The 15,681-nt window shown below is 40.1% G+C and overlaps 1 protein-coding gene across 1 annotated transcript; it reads left to right on the top strand.

The window, feature by feature from the left end:
• Positions 1-421: 421 nt before the first annotated feature.
• Positions 422-15,375, top strand: PI15 (peptidase inhibitor 15). The gene is made up of 5 exons (XM_075272125.1): positions 422-716; positions 12,636-12,754; positions 13,903-14,035; positions 14,128-14,243; positions 14,989-15,375. Exons 1-5 carry the CDS (start codon positions 444-446, stop codon positions 15,122-15,124), a joined length of 777 nt encoding a protein of 258 aa, XP_075128226.1. The 5' UTR covers positions 422-443; the 3' UTR covers positions 15,125-15,375.
• The last annotated feature ends 306 nt before the right edge of the window (positions 15,376-15,681 follow it).

The following is a 15,681-nucleotide window of genomic DNA, read 5'->3' as shown; positions in this document are numbered from 1 at the left end:
GAGATTTGCTTTCAGTGAATTTATGACAGGATCCATCCCCCTTACAAGGCTACAACACACTTCACAACACAGCTTAGGCAATAGACTTTTGCAAGATTGACATTCTGTTGAAAGGTAAGACCATAGTCTCAAGTATTTGCTGTAAAAGACCTAAGACTAAAGTGATTTCTTTTTTTAATCTCACTAAACTTTCTGCCTGCCAAGTCCATCTAAGTTTTATACATAAATGGTAACAGCTAAACATAGCAGCTCTATGGTGTAATATCATTTGTATTATTTCTAAGCTTGCTGTGTATAAATCATTCTGATATGTATTTTATTATTTTTAGCCCATTTTATTTTCCTACTTCATAGTTCCATAGCTTTTTATTATTGTATTTTTATTATTTTTACAGATTTGTAAGAAAATCGTCTACTTTAAAGGCAAATCTGTCATTCCCAACATGATAGAGATCTGTTGTGTGGCTGCTGCTATTATATTCTCCCTCCTCTGTGAATCCTGTGGGTTAGTATTACCTAATTCCACAGAGTTATCATCATCCGCCGGTAATTCCACCATCATAAAGCCTGATCTGAGCGCTCAGCTGGATTCTGCAAATATCACCAAGGCCAGAAGAAAGCGTTATATTTCCCAAAATGATATGATCGCTATACTAGACTACCATAACCAGGTCAGAAGTAAAGTCTTTCCACCTGCAGCAAACATGGAGTATATGGTGAGTGACCCAAGAGAATCCCTATAGAGTACATGAACATGGTATGTCTATCGTCATCTAGTGCACCAGTATTCAGCACTAGAGATAAGCGGACACTGTTCGGATCAGCCGTTCCGAACAGCACGCTCCCATAGAAATGAATGGAAGCACCTGGCACGTACACTTTGTCGGGGGCCGGTCGCCGTGCCAGGTGCTTCCATTCATTTCTATGGGAGCGTGCTGTTCGGAACGGCTGATCCGAACAGTGTTCGCTCATCTCTATTCAGCACCTTTAAAGTTTAAGCCCCCTTGACCTTGACCGTTAGATATCTTGACAATCATGTGCATGTTGGACAATGTCAATAAATGGATGGGACAAGATGGATTTCTATGGTACGCCAGATAAATATGCACCTGTTGACCATCCAAGCAATAATGGGGGAAATATTGGGGTTAGTTATAGGCAGAAACATTTTTTAGTCTGGAAGATTCCTATATAGTATCCTAAAGATTAGGGAATTTAGTGGATATACTACATGGTGATCATGGCTCACTCCAATATAGAGCCTAATAGATTTCAATGGGGCTTCCTACACTATAGGTGATAATTGTATGATGACTGCGGTTCCCATGGATTCTAACAATTGGGGTCTCTGTGTCCTATTTGTAAATTGAGCTGTGTAGCATGTGTGACCAATGTTGAATTCACTTTTGTGGGACTGAAAATGTGGTGTCCTCCGCTATCTATATCAGTTCCTGAGAAGTAATTGGAGCAGTGGTCACACAAGGACACAAGGGCTCAATTCACACAGGGAGACTCCTCGCTCCTGTTTTTGTGGTTAGTACGGATCCCAGCAGTCAGACCCCCCCAGAAATCATACAAATATCATCTATCTTGAGGATGGGAGTTAAATTTTTTTATTTTTTGGGGGATAAATCCTTTAAAGCGATAGAATATTTTCATACCTTAGAAGAAACTTCCAGTCAATGAAGATTCTTATTATATACTTTTTGGTTTTTTACTGTCTGGGTAAGTTCACATTGGCACTCGATTTTTATTTTTCTGCTGTTATAGAAACAGAAATTGGAAATCCCAGCGTAAATGGATCCCTTAAATGAAGACACCAAAGGATCTTGATGGTCCCTGTTGTCTATGATTGTGTCTGTTGGGCATCCATTATGGTCCATTTTTGTTGGCAATTTTTAAAGCATTGTGAGTAGTTGGCACGTAAAGGATGTCTGGAATGATATGTTCCAAATCTCCACTTTTTCCACTATATGCACTACCTTCATGTTACCTGTAGAGGTGCTGTATTTGAGCATGGAAACACGCCAGCAACAAAAATAGTATCAATTCAATGACATTCTATGAAAACTGATAGGTAGATGTGAACCTTGGAAACATTATTTATAAAATCTTAGGTAAGGCAGTATAATATCTCCTCTAACCAAAGGCACCCGTCAGAGGTGAATGTCCAATACGTACTTCAGATGTACATGGCAAATGCTGTGTGAATAGGCCATAAAATGCAATCTTGCTTCTTTTCCTTTATATAATTTTATTATGACATGCAGCTTCAGCACCATATAGGAGTATATTCTGTGCATATACAACCTTACGGTAATCTAATGACTGACTCTACTTTCTATTCTCGGACAGCCCTGTTTACTATGACTTATTGTTTTTCTTGGCGTTCACTTTCCAAACATGACTCGTTTCCTGGACTACATGAAAAGTTGTTTGTAGCCCCATAGAAAGAAGTTCTCTGAAAACATGTTCTCCTGAGATGTTTCACATTCCTACCTGTCTAGTAACATGTAAAATGCACCCCGACATCTTTACAATGTTTGCAATAGCAGAGGCGGCTCTGGTAACAACAGCTGGCTAGCATGTCCCTGAAGCTGCAGACCACCAACAGGCCCCATACAGTGCACATGGTACGTAATAGGCGGCCACATTCTCTGGCTTCCTCTATGCTGGTGGATAGACTTTGATGTTTCCCACATTGCACAGGTCAGTGAATGAATGTGATGAATTAGGTTAACCATAGAGTTTAATGAAGTGGTAGTCAAGAATCTGTGAACGATGAACATCTGCATACAAGTAATACTAGAACATGAATTTATCTATTCAGCTAGATATCAGTTCTGGTGATTTAGTTCCCTTCTAAATATTCTGAGGCAAATGTACTAAGACTGTCTAAGGCTGAGGCCCCACATTGCAGAAACACTGATTTTTTTTTTTTGTAGCTTGCGCTGTGTTTCTGCAACGCAAGCCTTAACCTACGCCCTATTGCAGATGACTGTGTGCTAGGTCAGTGTGCTATCGGGTTTCTCCCATTCATTTCTATGGGTCCGTGAACATGACTGTGAATTACATGGTCACATGTGTGGGCTGACAGTCTGGGCCGCAAAATATGGAACAGGTCTTATACCTGTCTGATTTTGAGGCCCTGTTTCCGTGGCTGCTATTCATTAAATGTAAGGGGCCGCGGAAGCATGGTTGGTGCATGGGCGGCACATAGGTGGCGCTGCCCGTGCCATTCATTGATGGCAGCTGGTTAGCACATGGTCGTGTGCAATGGGCTTAATAGACAGTAGAAACCAAGGGGGGAGGAATTTATTAAGACTGTCGTTTGCTATGCTGGTTTTAATGTGCCCCACCCATACCTCCCAACTTTCAAAGGACAGAAAAATGGATTTTCCCAGGAAAATTTAACTCCACACACTTCTAAATTGACACCACCCATTCCTATCCATTTCTCTCTGTGCTCCCCACACAGTATAATGCTCCTACAATCACCCTAATATTATATGCCCCACATTATAATGTTCTACTCAAATTGACTCCACAGTATAAAGTCTCTCTCCTGGTGCCCCCACAGTTTAGTGTCACCCTCCATTAAATTGTGGGGGCAGCTGGAGGGTGGCATCAAACTGGGGGCAATTAGCAGAGGACATTAAACTGACAAAGCTGGAGAGGGACATTAAACCATGGGGCAGCTGGAGGGGGACATTAAAATGGGGGTAACTAGAGGGGGATATTAAACTGGAACAGTTGGAGAGGGACATTAAAATGTTTAATCTCCTCCTCCAGTTATCTCCATTTTAATGTCCAGTTACACCCCCCTGGATTAATCACCCCCTCCAGTTGCCCCTAGTTTAATGCCCTTCTTCATCTGCCCCCAAATTTTAATGTCCCTCTCATATGACCTCCCTCAGTTTATTGTCACCCCTTCATCTGCCCCACAGTTTAATGTCCCACTTCATCTGCCAAAGTTTAACACTGATACTCACCTCTCCTCACTCTTTTGCTGTGCAATCTGCAGTCTCTTCTCCTGTAGTGTTCAGGGAGCTGCTATAAAATGATGCGAATTGTATACCATAAATGGTATTTACCATATTAGCATGCAGATCAGGGGGGTCCAACTGCTGACTCAGTGAGGAATAACTTGCAGATTAGTTGGGGTACTACTGCTGAGCCACGCAGTCTTTAGAACAGGGGACATTTGTGCCCCATTGTAAATGGCGCAGTAGTCAAGCAGTGTGTGCACCACTCCATTCATTTTCATGACAGCGCTGGAGATAGCAGAGTGCCAGCTATCCCCGGCACTCCCATTAAAATGAATGGAGCAGTGTATGTGCTGCCCAACCATTGCTCCATTGAGAACATGGGGTAAATATCTTCTGAACATTTGGATCCTCACTGATCTACAAGTTACTGCCTAGGCTATGAATGGAGGATAACTTGTTTATATGGGAAGTTTTTCACGCTTCAAGGTCTTTGCTGTAACTGGCAGCCAGCAGCTAAAGTGGCTGAAAATCTGTATCAGGTATTTGCCTTACATTATATAGACAAAAAACAAAACAGATATTAAATGATACAATAAACTATCCCAATGGAAGGCATGATAATGGATGGCATGAAATTGCTGTACCATAATGATCCTTTGCTGGCAATGTGCCAAAGTGCGTCATGAGGTGCATTGTATAAATGATAAAACAGAGCAGTCAACAGCATAACAAGGCTCGAGCTTCTCCATGCTCACTGGGTCCAGTTAGCATAGTAAGAATGGCATAGCATAGTAAAGCGTAGCATAACATATCTCCCTCTGGAAGTGTAGGAATTCTGGATTGTGGAGTGGAATGTCAAGAATGATCATCTGGTACCTTGACATGGACCATCAGTCTGCCAAATGTGTGTAGAGTCCTTCATATAATATAGAATTACATCTATAGAAGGCATAACTTAACATAAAGCTTGAATGGCCTCTGTATGAGAATAATGAATACATATCACACATTATTTCATTTACCCGTGCCATGCTATATTTGTAAAATCTATACACAATCTTAGCACTGTACAACAGGGGTGCCCAATACGTCGATCGCGATCTACCGGTCGATCGCGAAGGATGTATGGGTCGATCACGGGATGCAGCCAGGGACCCCGGTGTCTGCAGGCCCCGCCTGCAAGTGTCAGGAGATGACTTTCAGCCTGCGCTGTGAACAAGCATTCCGGACACTTGCAGGCCGGGCAGCAGCAGCTCCGGGGGATGATGCGCTCCCCGCTCTTAGGGATGAAGGGAGCCGGGGTGCTGCTTGTTCACAGCGCAGGCTGAGAGTCATCTCCGGACACTGGCAGGCGGGGCTGTCGCAGCCCTGACTGCGAACGAGTGCAAGGCCCCGGCCTGCCAGTGTCCAGAGATGATTCTCAGCCTGCGCTGTGAACAAGCAGACACCGGAGAGCTGTCTCCTGCTCTCACGCTCCGCCCCGCCCACAGGCCCCGCCCACAAGAAGTGGGTAGTAGATCTTATCCCTTGGTCAGTTTATAAAGTAGCTCACATGCTGAAAAAGTGTGAGCACCCCTGCTGTACAAGTAGCTCATCCATCTCTAGTGTTCCTATTGAAATAAGTGAACAGGGGTTTGCATTTCCAACCATCACCTCCATTCATACTTGGGTGCAAAACTCTCTAGTTCTCATGCTCAAAGGGGTCTTGTGATTGCATCCCCACAAATAAAACAAGTTACCTCCTATACTGTGGATAGGGGTAACTTGTAGCCAATACCCCTTTAAGGGAGTCATCAGAACCTATCATGAAACCATCATGAAGTCATCATCATCCCATCATGAAGTCATCATCACCTAGCCATGAAGATGGATAAGCTAGGATAACCTGCATTACACTGTGTTTTCCCCTTTCGAATTAGTGCCAAAGAGTTAATCTGCATATTAACAAAATCAGTGATATCTTGGCAATACATGTATCCATTCAGAAAGAGATAACACTGTTTTATTCAGTTGACCCTAACCAATCTATCTGTGGTGCTAGGTTAAAGTGCCTTGTTCTGGTAACAGACTCCCTTTAAGCAGAGATTTCAGAGTGAATATCAGTTTATAAGGGAGGGTGATGCAAGGAAAGAGATATGTTAGGACCCAGATCTGTCGACAGTCTGCTTTGTGAAACTGTGAGTGCTATCATAGACGATCAATCTCATAGATTGGGTCTGGATTGGAACCTAACCCTTGGTTTCCATAAAAGTTTGTCCCATAGGATCTGGACTGTACTTCATGTTACTCAGAGGTTACAGCCTTTAGTGCTAGACTTCTTTAGGGAAAAGATAAATCACAAGAAGTCCTAGAACAAATTTACTTGGACATTCCAAACTTAGTATAAAAATAGAAAATCGAGAATTTTAACAACTACAAAACTTAACAAAAAACTAAACTGATTAAAATGAAAATGATATAAAATTGACGTTTTCCACATTTGTTACTCATCAACATCTCCTTTATTCTATGCAGGTGCGTTTTCAGAAACAGCTGTGACTGTAGTTACTTTGGAATAGGAATTATTTCTCTATTTCAGAATATCACTATTTGGATTGTATTAAATCTATTGTTTCTTTTATGGTAATGTTACATAACCAGCTGTCACCCTACAGTTTTGGCCCAGATGTGGCTTCGTGGCCGTAGTGTTGTTACATTTTACATATTTGTTACAATTAAAAATGACAATTTTATTTTAGGAATTCTGGTTTGTCTATATTGATCACTGGACCAATATAGAGCGATCCATTGTGACAAGACCTCTGGGATCTAGAATGCATTTTGTTTATACAGGTGTTGGCTATGTCAACATTTACAGACTTATTATAGATTGCAAACCAATAAACTGGAGCTGGATGAAAAGAAAGCTAAATTTAATAGTAATTCCTTTGTTAACATTAACTTCTCACATACATCCAGGTCAACTGTATCATGAGAATCTCATTGTGAAGGGGATGTAATATTTTATCAATCAAAAGTTTATGTAACGTTCACATCACATGACTACTTTAGTATCTGATGTTTTCTGCTTAGAGTTATTTCCTCCAGACCTGTCAATGTTTGTTCAGTCCAATCCAAGAAGTCTTTTTACACCTGCTATCTCATGAGGCTGTGGTCAGGTTTCCTGAACTCTTTACTCAGATTCTTTACATATTCTTTTCCCAAAAATTCTTAGCAGAGCATGTATGGTCTATAAGACTCTGCACAGTAAAAGGTGACCCACAAAGGCATTCTTCTTGAGACAAAGTGCCCCTTCTGACCCTCGTCTATGAACTCTCACTCCAACCATTACCCTGCTTTTACTAATGAAGGTCAATAACCTTGAAATGACTGTCTGTGGATGAGTCTCTTTTCCTCGGTGGAGTTATTGGTGGTCTATTTTGACTTTATTCCCAGGTCGTGTCTTTAGATTTCTTGAAAGCCAGTCATTGATCTATAGGAACTACTTTCTGAAGAGTGGCACTAGATCAAGTTTTCCGTTTCACATCACAGAAAACATATTTGGATATTCTTTTCCAAGAATTCTTAACAGAGCATGTATGTTCTCTAAGACTCCAAAAGTATAAGAAAAAAATATTTAGTTCAGCTCACCATAAAGATACATACAGTCCTATGAAAAAGTTTGGGCACCCCTATTAATCTTAATCATTTTTAGTTCTAAATATTTTGGTGTTTGCAACAGCCATTACAGTTTGATATATCTAATACCTGATGGACACAGTAATATTTCAGGATTGAAATGAGGTTTATTGTACTAACAGAAAATGCGCAATATGCATTAAACCAAAATTTGACCGGTGCAAAAATATGGGCACCTCAACAGAAAAGTGACATTAATATTTCGTAGATCCTCCTTTTGCAAAGATAACAGCCTGTAGTTGCTTCCTGTAGCTTTTAATCAGTTCCTGGATCCTGGATGGAAAGTATTTTGGACCATTTCTTTCTACAAAACAATTCAAGTTCAGTTAAGTTTGATGGTCGCCAAACATGGACAGCCCGCTCTCAAATGATCTGAAAACAAAGATTGTTCAACATAGTTGTTCAGGGGAAGGATACAAAACGTTGTCTCAGAGATTTAACCTGTCAGTTTCCACTGTGAGGAACATAGTAAGGAAATGGAAGACCACAGGGACAGTTCTAGTTAAGCCCAGAAGTGGCAGGCCAAGAAAAATATCAGAAAGGCAGAGAAGAAGAATGGTGAGAACAGTCAAGGACAATCCACAGACCACCTCCAAAGAGCTGCAGCATCATCTTGCTGCAGATGGTGTCACTGTGCATCAGTCAGCAATACAGCGCACTTTGCACAAGGAGAAGCTGTATGGGAGAGTGATGAGAAAGAAGCCGTTTCTGCACGTACGCCACAAATAGAGTTGCCTGAGGTATGCAAAAGCACATTTGGAGAAGCCAACTTCATTTTGGAAACAAATATTGAGTTGTTTGGTTATAAAAAAAAGGCGTTATGCATGGCGTCCAAAAAGAAACAGCATTCCAAGAAAAACACTTGCTACCCACTGTAAAATTTGGTGGAGGTTCCATCATGCTTTGGGGCTGTGTGGCCAATGCCGGCACCGGGAATCTTGGTAAAGTTGAGAGTCGCATGGATTCCACTCAGTATCAGCAGATTCTTGAGAATAATGTTCAAGAATCAGTGACGAAGTTGAAGTTACGCCGGGGATGGATATTTCAGCAAGACAATGATCCAAAACACTGCTCCAGATCGACTCAGGCATTCATGCAGAGGAACAATTACAATGTTCTGGAATGGCCATCCCAGTCCCCAGACCTGAATATCATTGAACATCTGTGGGATGATTTGAAGCGGGCTGTCCATGCTCGGCAACCATCAAACTGAACTGAACTTGAATTGTTTGTCCAAAATACCTTCATCCAGGATCCAGGAGCTGATTAAAAGCTACAGGAAGCGACTAGAGGCTGTTATCTTTGCAAAAGGAGGATCTACTAAATATTAATGTCACTTTTCTGTTGAGGTGCCCATACTTTTGCACCGGTCAAATTTTGGTTTAATGCATATTGCACATTTTCTGTTAGTACAATAAACCTCATTTCAATCCTGAAATATTACTGTGTCCATCAGTTATTAGATATATCAAACTGAAATGGCTGTTGCAAATACCAAAATATTTAGAACTAAAAATGATTAAGATTAATAGGGGTGCCCAAACTTTTTCATAGGACTGTAGGTTAGATCCACTCCAATATGAGCGATGCAGAGGAATGAAAAATCACCGACTTCAAAAGGATAAATAGCAAATTTTCTAGTCGTAGATAAAAATTCCAGCAGCAAAAGAATTGTATAAAAAAACCCATCAATCCATAGGTGTTAAAAATCCAAAACAATATCACGGATTCATGAAAAAAAAAACATATACATCGTCTACACACAGTGGCGTAACTAGGAATGGCGGGGCCCTGTGGCGAACTTTTGACATGGGGCCCCCCCTCCCCGACCGACACCGACGCTGAAGACCTCGACCGACCCCCTCCTACGCATTTCTGTGGGTTCTATTATGTCCCATAGTGGCCCCTTAACACAGTATTATTCCCCATAGTGGCCCCTGCACACAGTATTATGCGCCCTTACTGGCCCCTGCACACAGTATTATCCCCCATAGTGGCCCCTTAACACAGTATTATCCCCCATAGTTTCCCCTGCACACAGTATTATGTCCCTTAGTGGCCCCTGCACACAGTATTATCCCCCATAGTGTCCCCTGCACACAGTATTATCCCCCATAGTTGCCCCTGCACACAGTATTATGTCCCACTGTGGACATCCATAAACAATAATTATACTCTGGGGTCTGAAAAGACCCCAGAGTATAATAATCGGAGACCCGTGGGGATAAAAACATAAAAAACTACTGTTACTTACCTGTCCCCCGGCTCCTATGCGGTCTACTCCGCTGTCTTCTCCGCTGCTGTCCTTGTTCAATGACGTCGGATGTCACATGACCCGGGACGCAGGCTGGGTTCATGTGGCGTCAGAGACGTCAGAAAGGACGTCAGGAAGGAGGCCTGGCAGGATCGTGGAGAGGTAAGTAACATGTTTTTTATGTTTCTTACCTCTACCGGTCCGCCAATCATTATACTCGGGGGTCCGAAAAGACCCCCGAGGATAATGATAGCAGCGGTAGCAGCTGTCACCGGGTCCCTAATGTCCCGGGCCCTGTGGCAGCTGCCTCCACTGCTATGGCGGTAGTTACGCCACTGTCTACACGTTTCAAGGCTGTAGACCCCTTACTAATGGCTAGCCATTGTTTTGTTTTTTTCAACAGGTATGGATTAAAAGTTATTTTTTAAACAAATTCTTTTGATGATGGAATTTTTATCTACTACTGGAAAATTTCAAAAAATATACCAAAAGTGGGCCTGCAAATGGGTTCTATTTAAAGTTAAGGCCCCACGTTGCAGAAACTCAGCATTTTTGGCTGTTGCAGAAAAACGGTGTGGAAAACGCGGCGCTTTACAGTACGAGCAAATGGAATGTGTGGCTAATTCTATCCATATATTGCATTTAAAAAAATGATGTGGAAAATCTGCGTTTTTGAAAAATACAACATGTCAGTTTTGCTGGCGGAAACACTTGCTGTTATATAGATATAGATTAAATAAGAGAAGAAAAATGCAGCAAAAAACCTATGAAAAGTGCTGCAGAAAAAAACGCACTGCACTGTGTTTTTTAGCTGCATTCCACAATGTGGGGCCTCAGCCTATAGTGGTTTTCCTGGATTTTTTTTATGGCTATAAATATCTGATCAGTGGTGAGCTGATAAATGGTCCTTATGTGGATTAGCTGACTGGCGCTCTGTCCAATGCTCGTTCTATAAGTTCATGGAACCAATAGTAGATAGTTCTGTAGACTGCAAGTGGTTTCCATTGGTAGCAGGATAGGCCATAAAAAAATCCAAGAAAATCCCTTTAAAGAGATAGTAACCATTCTGACTCAGATTCAGGTTCTTTTAGATTCTTTCCCTGCATTCTTCTCCCTTCTTCCCATAATCCTCTCTTTTAGTCAGTATGAATGCCCTTCTATTTCCGTAACCCTTTTGGGTACCATGAGACACATAAATGTATAGGAAATAAGGCAAGCAGACACTATATAGTGCAGGAATGTTAATACAAGCACCACAAGGTCCACTGTGAACAGTAGAAGTCTCAGAATAGAAAGGTCCTGGCAGGACAGTACCCAGATATTCTCTAATAAGAAATCTACAGAATTCAATGAAGAAGATGCCACTTAAAATGTAGATATAGGATTCATAATATGGAGTTTTATTACATCGAAAGTGACCCCCTCCTCCATATCTATCGTGTCCAGGAGGTGTCTCTAGCAAGGGGACAGCGCGACTAGGCCGAAGCTGATCCACCACCACCATGACTACTTATGTTAGTTTGTATAAGACTTTTTATGCTTTCATACATTTATAACTTTACTGCATCAGAAAAATTGCAGAGGCCACCAATGGAAAGGTCATTACTTGACCCTGCACATGATGGGGCCAGTTTATGGAGGAAAAAAAAAACCTGATAGGTTCCCTTTAAGCTGTAGCCCGAGAGAAATAATAACAAAGCAAAGCATGAAAAAGTCCCAAAAATAAATGAGAAAGTGGGCACTAATGTAAACTATTATGTAGTGCATTAGATTGTTTGTTGAAAAAAAAAATGTTTTATTGAGTTTCCGTCTAAGACATTATTGGATTTTTTTTTTTAAAGAAAGGATCTCTTAGAGACACAAGAAGCTGCAGAGTCAGGACATGACTACAGTTAGGTCAACCAGTCCTTGAAAATACATCCAAGTTCAATGTTATACAACAAAGGCAATCGGATCATTTCTGCATAGAGAACAGATACATTGGCACACAACAAGTTGGTTTTGGACTCTCGAAGAAAAAGTCCCTACAGTATATCCAGCATTAAGATAATAAATTGCTGAGTACAAGGCTGAGGTCTCCAAATTCTTGGAATTTTGGAAAGGTTTCACGTCTCTGTAGGGGGTGTTTGTGGTTTTCTTTCAACTTATTTATTTTTGTCTCTGGTTTTAAGATTTTTTGGATTTTTGTTACTAGTAGCACTTGGGTTTGATAGCATTGTAACATACAATTTCTATAAATGAATAAAAGTATCACAGATGATGGTCAACACAAAGACAAGGTGATATTGGGTGCACTTAAAGACTTAACCTGGCCTCAGTGCCTGACGGGGGGAAAAAATGTGTGTCCAATGTAAGATAATTTTCACTGGGGTCCAGAAGACTTAAGTAATGATTTTGCTTGCTTGACTATTAGATTAAATTTGTGCCTGCCATAGACATGGACCAGTTTTCGTGGTCCAAATCTATTGTTGTCACTACACACTCCACTGCTAGGACTGCTAAATTTAGAGTATGCTGCAAAGAGATTCACATTGGGTTTTATGATGGGGCCAAAGCCCTACATATAGTGATTTTTACAGGAATACTATAGCACTAATAATGTTATTAACTATACAATGACTACAATGAGAGAATTACTAAATTACTAAAAGTAAAAACAATACACTGTAAAATATTTATGCAGTAAAATACTAATAACAAGTATTTTTATGTAGGTATGGGATGATAACTTAGCAAAGTCTGCTGAAGCCTGGGCTGCCACATGCATTTGGGACCATGGACCACCCTACTTGATGAGATTTCTTGGTCAAAACCTCTCAGTGAGAACAGGAAGGTACGGACGGAAACATTTTCATTTTTAATTTTAGAATTTTTAGTTTTCCGGCCCCAAGTACAATTTTGATACTGATGACCAATCCACGATTGGTCATCAATATCTGACATGTGGGGGTCTGACATTCAGACACCACATAGATTTGCTTCTCCGACTTTCTTCTGGATAATGGAAGGTATAGTAATGGATGGAAAGTGGAAGAGGGTCTGTTTCTATTCAAGTAATAGGAGTGGAGTTGTAGTTCCTTGATACCACTGCTATACAGTGTATGGTGGGATACTGTGGATAGGTCATCAGTATAAAAAATGTATTTGGAGTCAGAAAGTCCCTTTAACATTGTATACACTGCATGTTAAAGGGGTTGTGCAAGCCTAGACAATGTGGCTTATTTCATCTTCTCAGGAAGTGACCTCATGTCCATTGGATACATGGCAATGTTATGGTTTAGTCCCATTAAAATAAAATGAATGAGACTATGCTGCAGTATGTCCATGTGATGTAATGTCACTTTCTAAGAAACAGAAATAATCCATGTTCTCTAGTTCTGCACAACACCTTTTAACTTTCTAAAACACGAAACTCACCTGTGACATGTGACCACGGTATTGTCACATGCCTTCTGCGATATGATTTAGTCACGTAAATAACAAATATGGGGTTGGGCAGTATTAAGATGTGACAAAGTATATCGGAATCAAGAAAATTCTGGTGCAAAAAAATTGAGCTGATGGTTATGTGAACTGAAACTGGACAGTCTAAAAATGTTATAGATGCATCATCCAACATTGGCCACAGTGATATATTTGGTGTATTTTTAGACTGTGTTATCTAAGTTTTCGCTGTCTAAATCTTTGACACGAATAGTAAATCTGCCCAAATGCGTTTCGGTGCATGATGCCATATAGGCTGACCTTGTCCCCTCACAACCGGGCTGACTCATTAAATCTGGCGTATCATATGCCAGTCCTAATAAAGGCTCCGCCTGGTGCAGTGAGCAGGAAGCCCCCGCCTCTTTATAAATCAGGCCGATGCCCCAGCATCAGGATGGATATCTGGCAGGGTTTGCCAATGATAGCATCAGTACATAGCCCCAGACACTCTCCTAAAGCATTATCTTTATAAAAGCCTTTTTTTTTTTTTTTTTTAAGATATCAGTCCATATTACAACTGGTGAAACCATGGTATGATGAAGTAAAGGACTATGCATTTCCATATCCTCAAGACTGCAACCCCAGATGTCCTTTAAGATGCTTTGGACCAATGTGTACACATTATACTCAGGTAACATGAATTCTTTATATTTTATTAAAATTTTCCTCAATTTTTTTTCCACATCTTACAGTTGCTTTATATGTTTTGTACCTTCCACACAGATGGTCTGGGCAACAACTAACAGGGTGGGCTGTGCCATCCATACTTGTCACAACATGAATGTCTGGGGTGCCGTATGGAGAAGAGCTGTCTACTTAGTCTGCAACTATTCACCTAAGTAAGCACATGTACCTATCTATCTATCTATCTATCTATCTATCTATCTATCTATCTATCTATCTCTCTATCTGGTTTTTATCTATCTATCTATCTATCTATCTATCTATCTATCTATCTGGTTTTTATCTATCTATCTATCTATCTATCTATCTATCTATCATCTATCTATCTATCTATCTATCTATCTATCTCTCTATCTGGTTTTTATCTATCTATCTATCTATCTATCTATCTGGTTTTTATCTATCTATCTATCTATCTATCTATCTATCTATCTATCTATCATCTATCTATCTATCTATCTATCTATCTAGTATTGATCTGTCTGTCCATCTATCTATGTATCATCTATTGATCTATCTATCTATCTATCTTTCTATATGTCATTTATTGATCTGTCTATCTATCTATCTATCTATCTATCTATCTATCTATCTATCTGTTTTTTTAATCTATCTATCATCTATTAATCTATCTATTATCTATTGATCTATCTATCTATCTATCTATCATGTATTGATCTGTCTGTCCATCTATCTATGTATCATCTATTGATCTATCTATCTATCTATCTATCTATCTATCTATCTATCTTTCTATATGTCATTTATTGATCTATCTATCTATCTATCTATCTATCTATCTATCTATCTATCTATCTATCATCTATTAATCTATCTATCTACTAATTGTATCCAATTGCAATGTATACAAACCTATAAAATAATCATTTTCTATTTTAGGGGAAACTGGATTGGAGAAGCACCATATAAAGTTGGGGTTCCATGTTCCGCATGTCCACCAAGTTACGGAGGCTCCTGTACAGATAACCAATGCTTTCCAGGAGTAACCTCAAACTACTTATATTGGTTTAAGTGAGCTGATCTAATGTAGAATACTATTTGCTGAGAATCCAAAATGTATTTTAGAATGCTGTAAATTTGTACAGCAAGACATGGGAAATGTAGCGTGATAACTAGTTGTAGAATTTACCATAAGTGATCGAGCTTATCTAGATACAATCACTGATTAGCAACAGTGTCACTATAATGTATTATATCAGAGGCCAGTGCATTATAGGTATTTATGATGACAACTTAATATGTGACCTAATTCAGATGATGCATAGCTGTTACAGAATAATGGTGTGTACTATAGAAATGCCATATTTTTGACATCTTTAATACAATTCAGTTTGGGAAAGACAGGGTCATTAGAAAGTGCCATATGTGGTACCTTCTGTTAGCCCTCTTCCTTCTCTACATGGTGTACCAAAGTACAAAAAGAAGTACCATTGAGTGCCAAATTCTGAGCACCATTCACTACAGTAACAAATAATATTACCATATGTTGGCTAAATAATACTTCCACACTGTTGCCTAAATGATACTGCAATACGGTGCTATTACCTCTATACACTGCAGTAAAAGGATGCA

Source organism: Leptodactylus fuscus, chromosome 4 (genome assembly GCF_031893055.1).
Source record: "Leptodactylus fuscus isolate aLepFus1 chromosome 4, aLepFus1.hap2, whole genome shotgun sequence".
Classification (NCBI taxonomy): domain Eukaryota; kingdom Metazoa; phylum Chordata; class Amphibia; order Anura; family Leptodactylidae; genus Leptodactylus; species Leptodactylus fuscus.
This window is presented reverse-complemented; position numbering and strand designations above follow the sequence as displayed.

Coding starts and splice junctions, on each gene's coding strand:
- PI15 (XM_075272125.1), top strand. CDS start 444: ATGATAGAGATCTGTTGTGTGGCTGCTGCTATTATATTCTCCCTCCTC. Junction 14,036..14,127: donor TGTGTACACATTATACTCAG/GTAACATGAATT, acceptor CCTTCCACACAG/ATGGTCTGGGCAACAACTAA. Junction 14,244..14,988: donor GTCTGCAACTATTCACCTAA/GTAAGCACATGT, acceptor TTTCTATTTTAG/GGGAAACTGGATTGGAGAAG.